Raw genomic sequence first — 18530 nt, 5'->3', positions numbered from 1 at the left:
TTTTGTCAATTGTCCAGTAAAAATCAGCAAAAAAAAAAAAAAAAAAAAAAAAAAGATGTTACAGAACGATTACAAACATGAGAGAGACAGGGTAAAACACAATTCCAGTGTTTCTTTGCACATATTTATATACCCTAAAACTTGCACAGTAGTCAACATATTACATGTGGCCAATATATAATTGTTGAAAGAATGAGCTCATGCTATCATTTAGACATCTTTTCTTCTTTATTTCCCAAAAGCACATCGATTTTTACATGGTTGTAATCCTTATTCATCTTTTTACCTAAAATGTGATACTACATCTGAATGACTCATGTTATGCATCAGATCTGGCTATCATGACTTGATGTCATTGCCAAAAATCAAACCCTTTCAAATAAAAAAGATGGGCCCTCGCTGAGCTGAGGTTACCCAAAAGCATATGCTACAGGATGTAAAAAAAAAAAAATGAACTCATTACTTCTAATTCGATAATCATCTCTTCCATTAGCATCACTGAAGTGTCATAGTTATTTTTGGAGCAGAATACCATAATGAGTTAAGATCAAAATAGTTACCCAAAACATTCTCACAAGACAGCAAAGTCAGATAGACTTATGCACATCCTGATTTCAAAACTTATTATAAAACTACAGTAATTAAGACCATGTGATATTGCATAAGAATAGATATATAGATTAACAGAACAGAATTGACTGTCTGGAAATAAACCCTTGTATTTATGGTCAGTTAATTTTCCACAAAGGTGCCAAGGTAATTCAATAGAGGAAAGGATAGTTTTTTCAACAAATGGTGCTAGGACAATTGAATATCTGTGTGCAAAAAGATATATTTGGGCCAGGTGTTGTCACTCACACCTGTAGTTCCAGCACTTTGGGATGCTGTGGCGGGGGCAGCACTTGAGTCCATGAGTTTGAAACCAGCCTGAGCAACATGGCAAAACACTATCTCTACAAAAAATAAAAAAATAGTAACTGGGCGTAGTGGCTTGCCGTCTGTAGTCCCAGCTACTCGAAGGTGGTGGTGGGAGGATCACCTGAGCCCAAAAGGTAGAGGCTACAGTGAGCTATGGAGTGTAATGGTGCCATTACACTCCAGCCTGGGCAACAGAGTCAGACCCTGCCTAAAAAATAAAAAATAAAAAAGATGAATATATACCTTTAAAAAATAAAAAAGATGAATATATACACACAAATAAGCCAAAATGGGTAGGAAACCTAAATAAACCTAAAACTATACAACTTTCAGAAAATATGAGTGAATCTCTGTGACCTTGGGTTGGACAAAAATTTTCTTTTTTCTTTTTCTTTTTTTGTGAGACAGAGTATTGCTCTGTCACTGAGGCTGGAGGGCAGTGGTGCCATCTTGGCTCACTGCAACCTCTGCCTCCTGGGTTCAAATGATTCTCCCACCTCAGTTTCTGGAGTAGCTGGGATTATAGGCATCTGTCACCATGCTCAGCTAATTTTTTTATGTTTAGTAGAGACAGGGTTTTGCCATGTTGGCCAGGCTGGTCTTGAACTCCCGGGCTCAAGTGATGTGCCCACCTCAACCTCCCAGAGCACTGGAATTACAGGCATGAGCCACCGTGCATGGCCAGAAAAATATTTCTTAACTATAACACCAAACAATACAAGAAAAAAATTGATAAATCGGACTTGGACTTCACCAAAATTTAAAAAGTTTGCTCTTCAAAATGAACCAAAAGACAAGCTCCAGAATAAAACAAACATACACCTAATAAAATATTTGTCTCCAGAATATATAAAGATTCTTACAACTCAATAATAAGGAGATAATTAACCCAATTTTAAAATGGACATAAGTGAGAGATTGAGGCTGCAGTGAGCTATGATCACTCCACTGCACTCCGGCCTGAGTGACTGAGCAAGACCCTGTCTCAAAAAAAATTTTTTTAAAGGGGGAGGTAAGATTTGAATAAATATTTTCACCAAAGAAGATATAAGATGGCCAATAAACACATGAAATGATGAACATCATTAGTTACTAGGGAAATGAAAATTAAAACTATCATTTGACACCCTCTAAAATGACTATAATAGAAAGACAATAATAGGTGAGGATGTCAAGAAACTGGAACTCTCATTCATCGTTGATGGGAATGTAAATTGGTGCAGCCATTTTGGAAAACAGTTTTTACAGTTTCTTAAAAAGTAAATTTATCATATAACCCAGTAATTCTGCTCCCATACAGCTACTCAAAATAAATGAAAACCTGAGGTCACTCAAACACTGCATGTAAATGTTCATAGAAACTGTATTCATAGATAAAAGCTAGGAACCCAAAACTAGAAACAACCCAAATATTCGCCAGCTGCTGAAGGTATAATCAGAATATCACGTACTATACATGTATTGATAAATGTATTTTTGTTTGCATTAATATTTTAATAGATTTTACATATCTATAAAATGGTATTATATTTATGAAGTCTTACAAACTATGGGTTTATTTTAACCTATATATAACAAAATGGTCATATATACTTTCTTTTTTTAATTTGTGCAAATGTATGGAGTACATAAGAAAATTTGTTACATATATATATAATACATACTGATCAAGTTGTATATATAATTTCAAATTAACATTTCTTCCATTTTCAGGCCAGGTACAAATCTGGGCTCAGATTCTGGCTGTCTTACTTCTTAGCTTTGTGCTCCTGTGCTAGTAACTTAACCTCTCTGAGTGTGTACTAGTAAAGTATGGGCACTAATGTACCCCTTACAGGATTGTGGAATTAAAGGAGATAATGCTTAGCACTGGAATGGCATAGTGTCAGTCCTTAATAAATTATACCCAATACTATTGTTTGTCTTTTTAGAGTTTTATTTGCAAGTCTAGTTTTTCACTAGTAATCATGGTGAGAAGGAGGAAGCATTTCGTTCAGTGGAGAAAGACACCTCTCTGTACTTTCAGCTCTCTGACTTCTGACGTTTCACTTAATCTCTCAATGCCTCAGTTGCCAACATCTCTAAATGAGAATCATGTTATTCATCTCACAGGATTTATGATTAGGAAAACTTATTAAAGTGCTTTGTAAACTGCAAAGTACAATAAAATTATGAAATATTACATTATTATGACCTTCTGTCCCCATCAGTAGCACCCACAGTGTGTTTATAGAAGAACCAGAACAACTACCCATGGAGTACTGTGGAGACATTTCTCAACCCTAAGATTATAATGAAAAAATCTTTTCATGGCCATGGTGGTGGCGGCAAGTCATTTTCAAAATAAATTTTATTCCCTTGTTGTTTGAATACAAAGTGAGAAGAACTATGTTACTCCTTATCTGAAACACTCTCTGCCTGTCCTCATGAGCTATCAGGCTCAGCTAAATATGGCCCTGGCCAGTATGTTAATAATCCCCACTGGTTCTGAGACCTCCATCCACCACCGATGTGACATTCTTTGTGTTCAAATGTCTAGCTGACGTCTGATGCTTAAAACAGCCCATGCTTTCACCCCTCTCTGCATTGTCACAGCCCTGTATCACCACTCTTAAAAGGCTCCCGCAGCCACTCCTAGCACCAGTTGTTGACCAGTCTGCCACTTGCCTCCCTGCCTGCTTCTGGCTGCCTTGAATGCCTGGTCCTTCAAGCTCCTTCTGGGTCTGACAAAGCAGGGACCATGTCTACCTTTGGCTACCGAAGAGGACTCAGTAAATATGAATCCATCGACGAGGATGAACTCCTCGCCTCCCTGTCAGCTGAGGAGCTGAAGGAGCTAGAGAGAGAGTTGGAAGACATCGAACCTGACCGCAACCTTCCCGTGGGGCTAAGGCAGAAGAGCCTGACTGAGAAAACCCCCACAGGAACATTCAGCAGAGAGGCACTGATGGCCTATTGGGAAAAGGAGTCCCAAAAACTCTTGGAGAAGGAGAGACTGGGGGAATGTGGAAAGGTAGGCTCTCGGGACTTTTCATCGGCTAAACCCACCCCAAACCTAGACACTTGTTTTCCCTAAATTCTCAATTCTAATCACTTGAATTTTTCTAGAACCCATTTATACTTGCTACTAAATCATTTTTCAGGCTGAAATAATCATGTAAATGCTATGGTCACCCAATGGATCATAATATGTAAAATTCTTAATTGGGGCTCTTTGATTACAAATAGAAAGCTCAAGAGGAAAATAACTCACAACCAGTCTATGGGATTCAATATTTTGCCAAACATAAGTCTTGTTGGAGCTATAAGTTGGTAATGTTCCTAAGATATATATGTACGTATAGCATGTATACATTTTTTTTTTTCAGTTAAGTACATTTATTCTCTCCTATAAAGACAAAAGTGGGAACGCTGGTTGCTTTGACTGTGATAGTAGCTATGGTGAAATAGTTCTGTTCCAACACCAAGAAGTGTGGGGTGGTGGGAAGTACATGACACTGAGAGTCACGGGGCCTTGTTACGAGTCCCTGCTCTGTTCCCATGTTGTTAGACCTTGAACAATCACTTCAGGGTTCGCTTTCCCTCTGGACATCGAGGGAGTTAGAGACAGTGTTTCTTTTGTCTTGAATCAAGAACCCCTTTGAAATTTTGATAAGTTATGAACTGTCTTAAAATAGCCCTGGATTTGTGCAAAATACACAACTTTTGCATAGAATTTCAAAATGATAACACATCCTGAAACCCATCTGAGGACTCAGGGGCAGCACAGCTGTACAGATGATCTCTAAGATTTCTGTCTCCTTTACGATGGTGATCCTGAGATTAGTAAATGTGCTTATATCAGAGCTCAGGTCTGTGAATCTCTTGTGTACTGCCCAGTAAACAGTTACTTTGAATTTGCCAAATGAGTCATTACCAGCAGGAAGTCCAAAAGACTACTATTCTCTGGGAAAACAGTAATGATAATAAAGTGTCCATATAACAAAAAAAAATTCTTCCGGAATTATGGAAGAACAGAGGTCAGGAGAAACAGTTTAAAATCCTTGCACTCTGTTAGAATCATCTAAAGTCAAAATGGCCTAAAGCCAATGGCAAGACTTCCACAGTACTAATCTAGGGCTGTTAGATGATCTTGATGATAGGGTTATGTGGGCCACAATTGCAGCAAGATATGTGTGAGTTTTGTCCATGTCAATCATTGCAGGAAGGGCCACTGGGATCCGGCCAGGGTCTGCCAAGGCCATGGTATTGAGCAGCTAGAAGGGATGTGTTAGAAGGAAGGACACATACAAGTCAGTACTTGGGCAGGTCAATTCCTCCACAACCATTGTTTTAAGAGGGAATTTTTTTTCTTTGATGTGATAATGAGTGTCAAAATAATAATAACATTATTATCACAATTATTTAAAACTCTCTAATAAAACTGGCCGGGTATGGTGGCTCACGCCTGTAATCCCAACACTTTTTTGGGAGGCTGAGTCAGGGGAATCACTTGAGCCTAGGAGTTCAAGACCAGCTCTGGCAAATAGTAAGATCTCATCTCTAAAACAAACACACAAACAAAAAAAAATAGCTGGGTGTGGTGGAACATTAGCAAGTGGTAGTCCCAGCTGCTCAGGAGGCTGAGGTGGGAGGATGGCTTCAGCATGGGAAGTTGAGGCTGCAGTGAGCTACGGTTGTGCCACTGCACTCAGCCTGAGCCACAAACCGAAACCTTGTCTCATTAAAAAAAGGAAAAAAAAAAAAAGAATAAAACTGTCTCAGAATATCCAGGCTATACAACCAGTATATCAATAACCCAACAAAGACTTTTTAATGTCACAATGTGTGATAGTGGTGGAAGCAAAGGGCAAAACCTGTCGTCAGCCGGACGAACCCACCTGATCCTGCCAAAGGTTTTGCTGATCCCTGCTAATGGCTTATTAGCTCAGAGAGGCTGCTGTGTTGATGGACTTCAGTTCCTTTCTAGGCTAGTTAACTTTTCTCCCAGTACTTTCCCTGCTGACCAGCTCTCTGTAGTTGCAAGGCGTGATGAGCAGGAGCTTGCTGATGGAGGGTGCAAATCCAATTCCCACAACAGGAAAACTCTTCATACAGCTGTGGGGTGGCTGGGGGAGCAAGGTAGATGCATAAGTGAAGAGCCGTAAAGTAGGGACCCTGAGAAGGAGCGGAGGGTCTTGATTTATTATCAGGCGGCTGGCTCTGTAAAGGCTTACAAAAAGCAGATGCAACACCTGTTGAATTGCAGCCTTTCTGCCCACCTGGGCTTACACAAACTTATGCCACATTGGAGCTCCCAGGGACCCTAGAATCCCAATGGTCTAGCTTCCCTATTGACAGTGGTTAAATCTCAGCACAGGTGCCAATGAGTTTCTCCCATTATGTCACTTCATTCTTAACTTTCTGCACTGGAGAACTGAGACAAGGCGAGGTTAAGAAATTCATTAGAGGTTAACAGAATTGTTAATTACATAGACCTGAAAATTAAAGAACATTTCAAAATTGTGGGTGCCTAGTCAGCAGCATCAGCATTACCTGGGATCTTCTTAGAACTGCAAATTATAGCGCTCCCCTCAATCTGATGAATGAGACACTCTGGGGATGGGGCCCAACAATTGGTGCTCTCACAGATGATTACGACACACAGTAAAACTTAAGAACCGCTCAACTACAGTTACCTCCTGAACAACATGGGGGTCAGGCCAACCAACTCCTGCCCCTGCAGCATCCAAAATTCATGTATAACTTTTGACTCCCCCAAACCTTAACTACTAATAGCCTACTGTGTACCATAAGACTTACCAATAACATAAGCAGTCAATTAACACATACTTTGAATGTGATATGTACGTACATAATAGGGAGGTGATCAGGAGAAACGAACCGCCACTCTTCTTATTACCTGATTTGTTTTCTAAGTTTGCTAACATTCCCATTCTCCTTGTCCAGTCCCTTGACATCTCATCTCCCACCTCCTCATTCTACACCCTCCTTCCCACCTCCATTCTTCAAATAATCAGGGTTAATGCCAAAGCAGTGGCATATAGGAAATCTGTCATAAAACAGGCGCCCTAGGGACAGAATATATTATAAAGTAGGCAGAGTCTGTTTTTTGCATCCCTTCACCTCACCTCTGTAGACATGTTTTCCCCTTCTGTTCTTCTTTCTGCAGATGTCCCCCACCTAGGGTGACTAATCATCTCAGATTGTCCGGGACTGTCTAGATTTCATGACTAAAATCCTAGGGAACCCTTCGCACTTAGGCAAACTGGGAGAGCTTGTCACCTGTTTCCTGTGTCTAGTCCTAACTCTCAGCTGTGGTTAACCAATGTCAACTTAGAGCCATTCGGTAAACAAATAATTATTGAGCTCCTACTACATGCTAAGCACTGTACTAGGTGAGCAAAGCAGACATGGTCTGCTGCTGTCAACAGCTAACTGTCTGCTGGGGAAAACAAGTGACCAAAATAAAGAGTGACAGGTACTTTATTGGGGACGAGTACAATGCTACAGGAATGTATCGGAGGGATAATTGGAGGGGATGTCAAAGAAGGCTTTCTGGGAGAGCTATCATTTAGATGCTGTATGACAACTCACAGTTTCAGGTATTACCTGTCCAGGTACATTATGAGGGGAAAACAGATCTTGCAGATAGAGCCAGAGGGTCTTTAAAAAAACCAAAGGGAATGAAATGTAATGGTGTCATACAAGGCTGTATACCTTGGATTTTGAGACAGGCCCCTTTCCTCCAAATACTAAAACAGCTAAAAATACATACAAACACATGAACACACACAGCTTTACAGGGACTAGAATTATAAGCAATTTGGAGTGGAATGGGGATGAGGAGAAGTCAGCCCACAATTCTTTCCTTCTTGGGTTAATCAATTTGCTTCACTGCTGGACAGGGAAGGCTTCCTCTCTCCCCTCGCATATGCCCGCAGACTTGGCTAGAGCCACACTCTTTTTCTTATGTTGTTGCAGTGTGACTTGCAGCCAGCTGCCACCAAACCTTTCTCTCTCTTTCTCTCTCTCTCTCTCTCTCTCTCTCTCACACACACACACACACACACACACACACACACATGCAGACACAGAGTATCTGTCTCTCTCCCTCCCTGCTCCTGAAGAAGGGAGTAAAAGGCAGTAAATTAAGACTGGACAAGTCATCCCAGGAGTGGCTGACCCCTTCCCCAGGCCATCGCTTGGTGCCTGCCACTCCAAAGAGTGGATAACTGGAGGCTATTTTGTGACAGCAACTGGGCAAACAAGCCTGGAGACAAGTGCAGTGTTTTCCAAAGCTAGATCCACATGCCTCAGGCAGCGGGCACCCTTGGGGTGAGAAAAAAGTTGCCAATATAGAGAGAAGAATCAGGGCTTGGAGGACAGGGCAGGGTCCCAGGGCTGCAGAAAAGATAAAGAGAAAGGACTAAAAAGACAGTAGGAGAAAAAAATCAGACTCTGTCAGCAATTTCTAGACCTTTATTTTTGTAAAAATCAGAAAAGATAGCAAGAAAAAGAGAAACAAGGGGTCACTTGGGCTTCTTTGTACAGCAAGTGTTGTAAACAGGAAAGACAAAGATAGAATGAAATTGTGTTTGCCTGAAAGCCTTTCATAATTGATACATGCTAAATAATTTAAGACCATCAGGCTGGGGCAATGGCTTGCTTCAAGATTTTCTACTGTTCTCTGCTGTTCCATCCACTTTACTGGTTAGAATCTAGTGGGTGCCAAGGGTGATTACCTTTCCCACCTGGTCTTCTGCAGTCTGTCTCATTTAACCCTGGACTAGATGGAGGTTTCAAGGTGAGCTTCCCAAAAGGGTGACCTGAATGTTTCCTCTGCATCGAACTGGATTTTGACCTCCTGCTGTCCTGAGCAGCAGCCCTGCCTTTAGACTTCCCTTGCCCAGATAAGGGACAGCTACAGAGGCAGCTCTCAGGTGATTCAGAGAGTCTCTGAATCCCTGTGCCGGCTCTACCACAGAGGCAGATAAATGCTGGAGGAGCAAATGACAGCTCTGCTTCTGTCTACACTGAGGCAAGGCCTGGTAGAGAGTGGTTGGCTTCTGTCACATCTGCTATGGATGGCAAATTTGGGAATTTTTGAGCATTAAAAAGGGGAACTCATTAACATATTCTGTATTTTTGTTGTCATTCGATTGCTTGAGATGGAGAAATATGAAAGGACAGAGTGATTCCAGAAGGGAGGGTTGAATTTGCTACATTGTAAGTAAATGGAGAGTTAACCAGTAAGAGTCGGTCCTCAGGAGGTGGACAAATTTATCAAGGTTTTCCAAAGCTGAAGTTCTGATTTATTTGTTCAGATTGGCAAAATGATTATATAATTTTATTCAATAAGTTGAATTCTGGATATTCTGCAGAAAACAAGAGAAATGTTTGTAGAAAAAGCTATTGCTCTTTATTGCAATAAAATGTCAGCCTTGGTCATGAGAACTAGACAGATCAGAAGCAGAGGACTGTTAACTTTTTTCCTTATAAACTTATGTCACTTGCCATGTGCTACTTTTGCAAGTTAAAATGTACTTAAAATGATATCATTTTTAAGAAGCTTAACGATGATATCATACTCTTTAGGTTGCAGAAGACAAAGAGGAAAGCGAGGAAGAGCTTATCTTTACTGAAAGTAACAGTGAGGTTTCTGAGGAAGTGTATACAGAGGAGGAGGAGGAGTCCCAGGAGGAAGAGGAGGAAGAAGACAGAGACGAAGAGGAAAGAACAATTGAAACTGCAAAAGGGATTAATGGAACTGTAAATTATGATAGTGTCAATTCTGATAACTCTAAGCCAAAGATATTTAAAAGTCAAATAGAGAACATAAATTTGACCAACGGCAGCAATGGAAGAAACACTGAGTCCCCAGCTGCCATTCACCCTTGTGGAAATCCTACAGTGATTGAGGACGCTTTGGACAAGATTAAAAGCAATGACCCTGACACCACAGAAGTCAACCTGAACAACATTGAGAACATCACAACACAGACACTTACCCACTTTGCTGAAGCCCTCAAGGACAACACTGTGGTGAAGACGTTCAGTCTGGCCAACACGCATGCCGACGACAGTGCTGCCATGGCCATTGCGGAGATGCTCAAAGTCAATGAGCACATCACCAATATAAACGTCGATTCCAACTTCATAACGGGAAAGGGGATCCTGGCCATCATGAGAGCTCTGCAGCACAACACGGTGCTCACCGAGCTGCGTTTCCACAACCAGAGGCACATCATGGGCAGCCAGGTGGAAATGGAGATTGTCAAGCTGCTGAAGGAGAACACGACGCTGCTGAGGCTGGGATACCATTTTGAGCTCCCAGGACCAAGAATGAGCATGACGAGCATTTTGACAAGAAATATGGATAAACAGAGGCAAAAACGTTTGCAGGAGCAAAAACAGCAGGAGGGATATGATGGAGGACCCAATCTTAGGACCAAAGTCTGGCAAAGAGGAACACCTAGCTCTTCACCTTATGTGTCTCCCCGGCACTCACCCTGGTCATCCCCAAAACTCTCCAAAAAAGTCCGGACTGTGAGGAGCCGTCCTCTGTCTCCTGTGGCCACACCTCCTCCCTCCCCTCCTCCTTCCCAAAGGCTGCCACCACCTCCTCCTCCTCCCCCTCCTCCACTCCCAGAGAAAAAGCTCATTACCAGAAACATTGCAGAAGTCATCAAACAACAGGAGAGTGCCCAACGGGCATTACAAAACGGACAGAAAAAGAAAAAAGGGAAAAAGGTCAAGAAACAGCCAAACAATATCCTAAAGGAAATAAAAAATTCTCTGAGGTCAGTGCAAGAGAAGAAAACGGAAGACAGTTCCCGACCTTCTACCCCACAGAGATCAGCTCATGAGAATCTCATGGAAGCAATTCGGGGAAGCAGCATAAAACAGCTAAAGCGGGTAAGTAACCAGAGAACAGACACAGGGGCCCAGACACAGTAAATGAGTTGTCCTCCATTGCATGGTGGTACCAAAGTCACCTCTCACAATACTCATCAGTACTTCAGTACTTTCAATATTTTAGTATGCGAGAGCAAACACACCAAGTTTGAAACATTAGGAGCAGGCACAAAAGTGAGCACATTTCCATTTGAGAGGAACGTCTGGGCCACTTTCCCAGCCTCTCAGTCATATAAGGGCCAGGACCATTTTAAGACACTCCAGGACATACATGTCCCAGTTCCCTTAAGAAGAAAACCAGGGAATATAATCTAAATTCCAAAAGGATTCACCACTTGTCAAAAATTTTACCACAGAGTTGTGATTGATTTGATACCTAATTTATAACATAAAATGTATAACATGGTAACAAAAATTGTAACCATGCAGCAATAATCAACCTATGCTTGAGTTCTTCTCAGAGGATACTGCTAGAGACATATCCTACGGATATTTTTCCCTTATCATATGTGTTGTTTCATTGAGAGAAAATCCGCTATTTTTGTAGGTGGAAGTTCCAGAAGCCCTGCGATAAAAACACGATCTTTAGAAGAGGATGCAGAACTGTTCAGTGGTATTACACAAAATGCATTGTGAGATGTTTCTAAAATAACTTCTTCAATTCAAAATGATCCCTGACTTTAAAAATAATCTCGCCCATTAATTCCGAAGAGAATCTTAAGAAACAATCAGCATGTTTCTTCTGTAAATATGAAAATAAATTTATTTTTTATGTTGTGAGATTTGTATTGGCAAGAAGCAGTTAATATAAAGATGCTCTTCCTATCTCTGGATGTGTTGGTAACTCCGACTTGTAATGAGTTCATGAAATGTGCTGTTATTTTTGTAATCTCAATAAATGTGGATTGAAGTTTTTTCCCTTTTTTTTAAGCCAAACTAATATTTTTCTGTGACTTGATACATCTGTCAGATTTTGTAATCTCGGTAAATGTATATTGAAGTTTTTTTCCTTTTTTTAAAAGCCAAACTAATATTTTTCTGTGAGTTGATACATCTGTCAGGTGTGTATGTAACATTACTGGATATTAAAAAATATTACATTCTCACCCAAAAAGGGTTTGGGTCCTAAGCATTTGCCTTTCTTTGTTTCCTCTTGTTCAAGAAAATCTGATCAGATCTCTTTCTAAAGGACTGCAAGCAAGAATTTTTTTTATTTTTTATTTTTTTGAGACAGAGTCTGGCTCTGTTACCCAGGCTGGAGTGCAGTGGCACAATCATACCTCACTGCAGCCTCAAACTCCTAGGCTCCACTGATCCTTCTGCTTCAGCCTCTGGAGTCCCTAGGACTACAGGCATGCACCACCACACCTGGCTAACAATTTGATTTTTTTGTAGAGACGGGGTCTCACTGTGTTGCCTAGACTAGTTTCCAACTCCTGGGCTCGAGAGATCCTCGCACCCGGGGCTCCCAAAACACGGGGATTATGGGTGTGAGCCAGCGTGCCCAGTAAGAACTTTCTTCAAAGTGAGATAAAAAGTTGTGAAAAGATCCCCAATGTGGTCATTATCATCTTAGATTCATGGATGCTAGACCCAGGATGGAGCTGATGTTTCCATATTTCCAGAAGTCCCATAGATACCTAGATGTCGATTCAATCATTTGTTATAAAAATGAATGATCTCTTGAAGGAATAAAATTGAAAAGAAGTTTCATGGTAGGAAGGAAATAAGTGCTAGAGGAATACTGGAAGGTAAGACCCCTGCATTCAAAGCTACATTTTGGCTGATGCTAAGGATGATTCAAGTCGCTCTTTGAACTCTCTTTGGATAAGCCTTAGTCTAGTGGGTCTCTACACAAATCACAACGATGCCAACATTCACAAAATAGACATGGGGACACGGGGCACATGCTTTTTTTCCAGCTATCCTTCTACCCCTGTCACTCAAGAAGTGTCTGAATTCAAATAAGAGAAAGACATATTGAATTACCTTCACTTCACTCTAGTGCTCCACTCTAATTTATGAAAGTTATAAGTCCCTTTAAAGTCCTTTGTATTAACTATGATTAGCGATGTATCCTTGTGTCCTACAGATTATAACAGTGGTCTTGGCAAACTCTCTGGGTCACCCAGGAAATAATTGTTTGCTTCAGATACAGAGCTTTGGATTATCTCCAATCAAGAAGATTGTGTTTCACTAGAAAATCTCTCCCATAGTCCTTCAGCCTGGTTCTTTGAGTCTGTTTCTGCTGTTCAGCCATTCTCTTACAGAATAACAACTGACATAATCACTTAAAAAGGATCCCAGTGGCCCATGAGCTAGTCGGTGCCCTGATTCCGTGTGAGGGAGGGAAGGTGACTGATATTTTCTGAACTAAGTTGTCTCATGTTTTCACAACAACATTAAAAGGTTCTATTGCAATTTTATAGATGAATAAACGGAGGTACAGAGAGGGTAAACCTGGTGTCTCTGACTGTGCAGCTCATGCTCCTTTTGTGTCACTGTACCTCTCTTATTCCATCCAGACTCAACCTCCCAAGGTTTACTGTTCTTAGAACAGTGGAGCTCTTCATTTCCTTTTTTAAAAGGCATGTATGTGTGCAGGTGTGTGAATTTAGAACAGAAAGCCAAGGCAGGCGTTCCCTTCCTCTGACCCCGTGTGTGCATGAAGACAGGGCTCTTCTAAGTCAAAGGGTTGTGAGAGGTGAACAGTTTCCACCTCCAGTCTGATGAGGCAGAGGAGCAAAAGTTTGCTGATCAACTGGGTCATTGATTAAACCATGTCGCGATCCCAAGAGCGGGATGTGGCAGCCCTCCTGAATAAAGAGGAAAAGGCTAGTATGAGTATTACCAGGAGCTGGTTGGGCTGGGGAGACTGGTCAAGCCTTCTCACCAGAAGCAAGTGATGAGGAGATATGTTTTCTCCTTTGCATTTTAACAAGCTGCCTTGTTGTGGCTTTCTGTGCCTTAAGAGAGACCAACATGTACTTACTAGGGACTTCACAAAGTTTAAATGAAGATACAGGCTCTCACATCAATCTAAGAAACAAAGTGATAAAGCACATAATAAGACAAGTATAATATGGTCAGATTCTAAGAGGGCACATTTATCATTATGAAAAAAGCATTTCTACAATGCGTTCAGAATCCAGTACTGCAAACATGCAAAGTATTATGATGATCATTATTCAGCACAGAACGGGGATCCTGGTCCATCCTCCCTGGAAACTCATAGAGCTGATATGAAAACTAATTAGTTCATCCTCTATAAAGAGCTTTCAACTCACTGGGAGAGAGACTGTCTAAGAGCAGATGAAGTGTTTAGGCTGTGATTAATGTGGGCATGTTAATCTCTAAAAGTACAGCTCAGTACAGCTCATCCTGATTTGAAACAGAGCCAGGATGCTGAGTCCCTTTGCTTCATGAGCCCTGCTGCCACAGGTATTTAATAACTCGGTGTCAGCAGGATCTTGATTTAATACCTGCCCTGAGACTGTTGCTACCACTGGGTGAAAGGAAGAGGTAATTACAGGCTGCAGTGTCCTTATGCAGACGCCCTAAAGACGGGTAAATCAATATGCTCTTGAAAAGATCTCATAACTACTTCCTTTCTCGACACAGTTAAAGCTGCCTCTTCCTTGTTTTTCTGAAGCTTTTAAGGTGGACTTTTATTTCCATAAATTGCCAAATGTATGATGTAAAAGACTACTAATTGATCTAAAACTTACAAAACTCAGAAATATGGCAACAATATTGGTGCACTTAACAATCACAGATATTTTCTGAGTACCTGCTGTGTTCCAGATACTCTTCCAAACACTGGAGGTAAACAGTGAGCAAAGGCAATAGAACCCCTGTCCTCATGTAACTTACATTCTAGCGTGAGGAGGAAGCTTACACTGCTCCTTCATGCATTCTGCATTTATTTATCAAGTGGCTCCTATGGACAGGGCACTCTCCTCCAGATTGGGAAGACCAAGCTGAATTAGAAAGTGTCTTCCACCTCAGAGTAGTGGGAATTTTAAGGAAACCAACCTTTCCAGAAGTGTAAAATTTTTTTAGTTCACAGGCTGTACAAAATAACTGTTGGATGGCTTCAGCCTGTGAACCACGTTTTATCATAGATCCCTGATCTACAGCAGACTCTGGATCAAGGAAAGCTTCACAGAGAATGTGACACTATCCGAATTATTTTTTTTTTTTTTTTTTTTTTTTTTTTTTTTTTTTTTTTTTTTTTGGATACAGAGTCTTGCTTCTGTTGCTAGGCTGGATGTGCAAGGTGGCGTGATCTCGGCTCACTGTAAGCCTCCACCTCCATGGGTTCTTGCATTCTTCTGCCTCTCAGCCTCCCGAGTAGCCGGGACTACAGGCGCCCCCACCACACCTGGGCTAATTTTTTTTCCGTACAGACGGGGTTTCACCGTGTTTAGCCAGGATGGTCTCGATTTCCTGGGACCTTGTGATCTGCCCACCTTGGCTCCCAAAGTGCTGGGAAGGTTCAGGCATGAGCTCACACTCCCAGCGCCGACACTATCAGAATGTTTAAACAATAAAGTGACCAGGCTAGGAAAAAAAAGTTCATGGGTGTGGGGATTGGGAAAGACATTTCAATTTGAGGAAAAAGGCTAGTATAAAAAATGGTTGGAAACCATAGGATTTTATGTCATTCTGTAAAAAACAATTTGGTAAAAAGTTAATATTTTAGTTTTTTCTTTCTAGGATTGATAATTTTGGTGGACTAAGAATATAAATATTGTGTAGATTCTGTATGTCCTTTTCATTTTAGAACTAAAATAGCGTGTGATCATTAAGAAGAATCAGAACATACATATAAACAAAAGAACATAAAGAACCCCATTATCCCCTCCACACAGAAGAATAACTGATAACTCTTTAGTGCATATATTTTATTTAGTTTTTTAATTTTTCTGAGACTCGCTCTGTCACCCAGGCTGGAGTACAGTGGCACGATCTCGGCTCACTGCAACCTAGGCCTTCTAGGTTCAAGCGATTCTCATGCCTCAGGCTCTCAAGTAGCTGGGATTACAGGCATGCACCACCATGACTGGCTAATTTAAAAAATATTTTTAGTAGAGACGCGGTTTCTCCATGTTAGCCAGGCTGATCTGGAAGTCCTGGCCTTAAGTGATCTGCCTGCCTTGGCCTCCCAAAGTGCTGGGGTTATAGGCATGAGTCACTTGTGCCTGGCCTAGTGCATCTTTAAAAATTCTTCTCAATATATATTTGAACACATACATAACTATTTTTTCTCTTCAAAAAGAAGATAGTTTACATACCGTTAAAATCCTATTTTATTTAAGCAATTTCAAGAACTGTTGGATATTTAGATTATTTTGATTAGTCCTGTCTCTGGTGTTACACACTTTGTTTGTCCCAGCTCTTCCCTTACTATTTAGCTATTATAACTTTTAACTTTTCCAAAAGTCCTTAGAAGAAATGATTGGCTGACAAACCACAGCTAAAAAGCCATCTCCCACATAGACTACAGTTGTGTGGCATCATTGTGGTACACCAAAACTGGAAATTAGGTTCCAATTAAATTGTCATGTTTACCAAGTTTCTGTCAGACAAATTATATGACAATCTGAACTACAGAGCATGTATTTGTAAGATTCATATTTAAAAGCTAGTACAATTTTATCTGAATAAGAAGGCTGATATGGGCTGAGTGTCACAGAGGTCTGTCCTGAGCAACTTAGCGTAAGCTAGGGAATGTGGACTTAATTATGAAAAGCCAAGAGGAGCATCAAAGGAGCTCAAGAGGAGAAGTGACATGATATTTATATAGGTTTTAAAAATATGACTTCTGTAACCAACAGAAGAATGGATTCAGTGAGGCCTAGGCTGGTGGTGGAAAGACCAGTTAGGAGACCGCTGTAATGATCTAAGAACGAAGTGATGCAGACTGAACGATGAACTCTGTGTAGGTGTAAAGAGGCTGGAACAGATAGAACAGAGAGTAGGAAAGCATAAACTCCCCAGAATTGGTTACTAGTTAGCTATAGGGGGCGGGTTGGGGGCACTGGGCAACAAAAGAGAGGAGACTAGCATGACATTTGTATTCCTAGCTGGGCCATCTGGGTGGTCCAGAATGCCATAAAACGGGGTAGGAAATATAGCAGAAGCAGGTTTGGGAGGGGGAAAGATGAGTTTAATTTAAAACACATGGTGTCTGAGGTGCCTGTCCATTTGAATGTGTGGGTCTAGAATCGTGGGGGTGGGATCTGTGCTGGAAGTAAGGATGTGTGGGTCATGTGTTATGAATAGTATTTAAGGGTAGGGGTTTGGATAAGGTCACTTAGGAAGAGTGTGGAGAATGACAGAGGCTGAGTATGATCAGAGGGCAGAGAGAAGTCAGATGTGTTGTAAAGCAGAGAGCTGCACTACGGAAGGCATGTTCTGCAGCATAAAATGCCTCAGTGAGTCCTAGAGTTAGAAAGTGTTTACCAGAACATTGACCTTGGTGACAGCAAGTTCATGGGACAATGGAGGTGGAAATCAGATTGTAAGAGTGGTGTGGCACAACTCACCAAGACGAAGAGTGTAGTGCAGTCCTTCAAAAAGTGAGCACACTGCTCTGGTGGAGACTCAGAGGTTCCCCAAAGTCTCAGGATAAAAAAGACACATCTTCTAGTATGTCATTTTACTTGACATGAGAAAAAACATTTCTCATGTAAAGGTTTAAAAACTTATATCTAAGATCCAAATAAAGTCAACTGAAAACTTAATTCCCTCCATGACAGCTCAAAGTCTTATGCAAGATTTCTGAGAATTCCTGGATGGAGGGGTGGGGGCTGGAGGCTTGTATGCTCATGGTCCTCTTTGGTTTCATACTCTAAGCATGCATCTTGCAAACTTATGATTAATGCCACTATTCCAAAGTACATTGACCACATCAGTCCTCATGCTTAACGTTCACAGACTCAACATGGCATGAAATTTTGGGAAATAAAGATGAGGTTGAGATTACAGCAACACAAACAACTTCAAATTGAGTATTAGATGCCCTCTGACGAAAAATCCTCTGGCTAACTCTCCACCAGAAAGTTATTCCCATGGCTATTTTGTTTTCTTGTTGGTTTATCCCTTCTTTCCTCTTCTCATGATCCTGTTTCATTACCACTGTCCTAGATTACTCTTAAGAATCCCAAATTCTTCCACTCTTTCATGTACTGCAAGTTCAGCTCTCTCCACCCTCCTCCCAAAGGCAGCTCTAGCTCTACCGCTGCACACCCAAATGGGTCAATATGACCAGCAGATACATCTTTTATTTAATAGGAGCTACTCCAAAGTTGTGGCTGTGAATAAAATTTTCTTCCCTTTGGAAAATGGTATATCTCCTTGGTCACCACAAAAACCCTTGCTAAGTCCCTCATAATTGGACTATTGCATTCCTGATGATGCCTCACTGGTTTCTCTGTCTTCATCTTTTTTTTTTTTTTTTCCTGAGACAGGGTCTTGCTCTATTACCCAGGCTGAAGTGCAGTGGCACGATCACGGCTCATTACAACTTCGAAATCCTGGGCTCAAGTGATTCTCTTTGCTCAGCCTCTCGAGTAGCTAAGACTACAGGCATGCAACACCACGTTCACATAATTTTTAAATTTTTTGTAGAGAATGGGATCTCACTGTGTTGCCCAGGCTGGTCTCAAACTCCTATACTCAAGAATCCT

The 18530-nt window shown here is 41.1% G+C and overlaps 1 protein-coding gene across 1 annotated transcript; it reads left to right on the top strand.

Moving 5' to 3' along the window:
- Positions 1-3506: 3506 nt before the first annotated feature.
- On the top strand, positions 3507-11950 carry LMOD2 (leiomodin 2). The gene is made up of 3 exons (XM_017863764.1): positions 3507-3931; positions 9517-10836; positions 11384-11950. The coding sequence occupies exons 1-3, from the start codon at positions 3659-3661 to the stop codon at positions 11408-11410; spliced, it is 1620 nt and encodes a 539-aa protein (XP_017719253.1). The 5' UTR covers positions 3507-3658; the 3' UTR covers positions 11411-11950.
- Positions 11951-18530: the final 6580 nt, after the last annotated feature.

The sequence above is a fragment of the Rhinopithecus bieti genome, unplaced genomic scaffold (assembly GCF_001698545.2).
Source record: "Rhinopithecus bieti isolate Rb0 unplaced genomic scaffold, ASM169854v2 scaffold_70890, whole genome shotgun sequence".
NCBI classification, from domain to species: domain Eukaryota; kingdom Metazoa; phylum Chordata; class Mammalia; order Primates; family Cercopithecidae; genus Rhinopithecus; species Rhinopithecus bieti.
The sequence above is the reverse complement of the archived record's forward strand: the minus strand, read 5'-3'. Positions and strand labels throughout refer to the sequence as shown.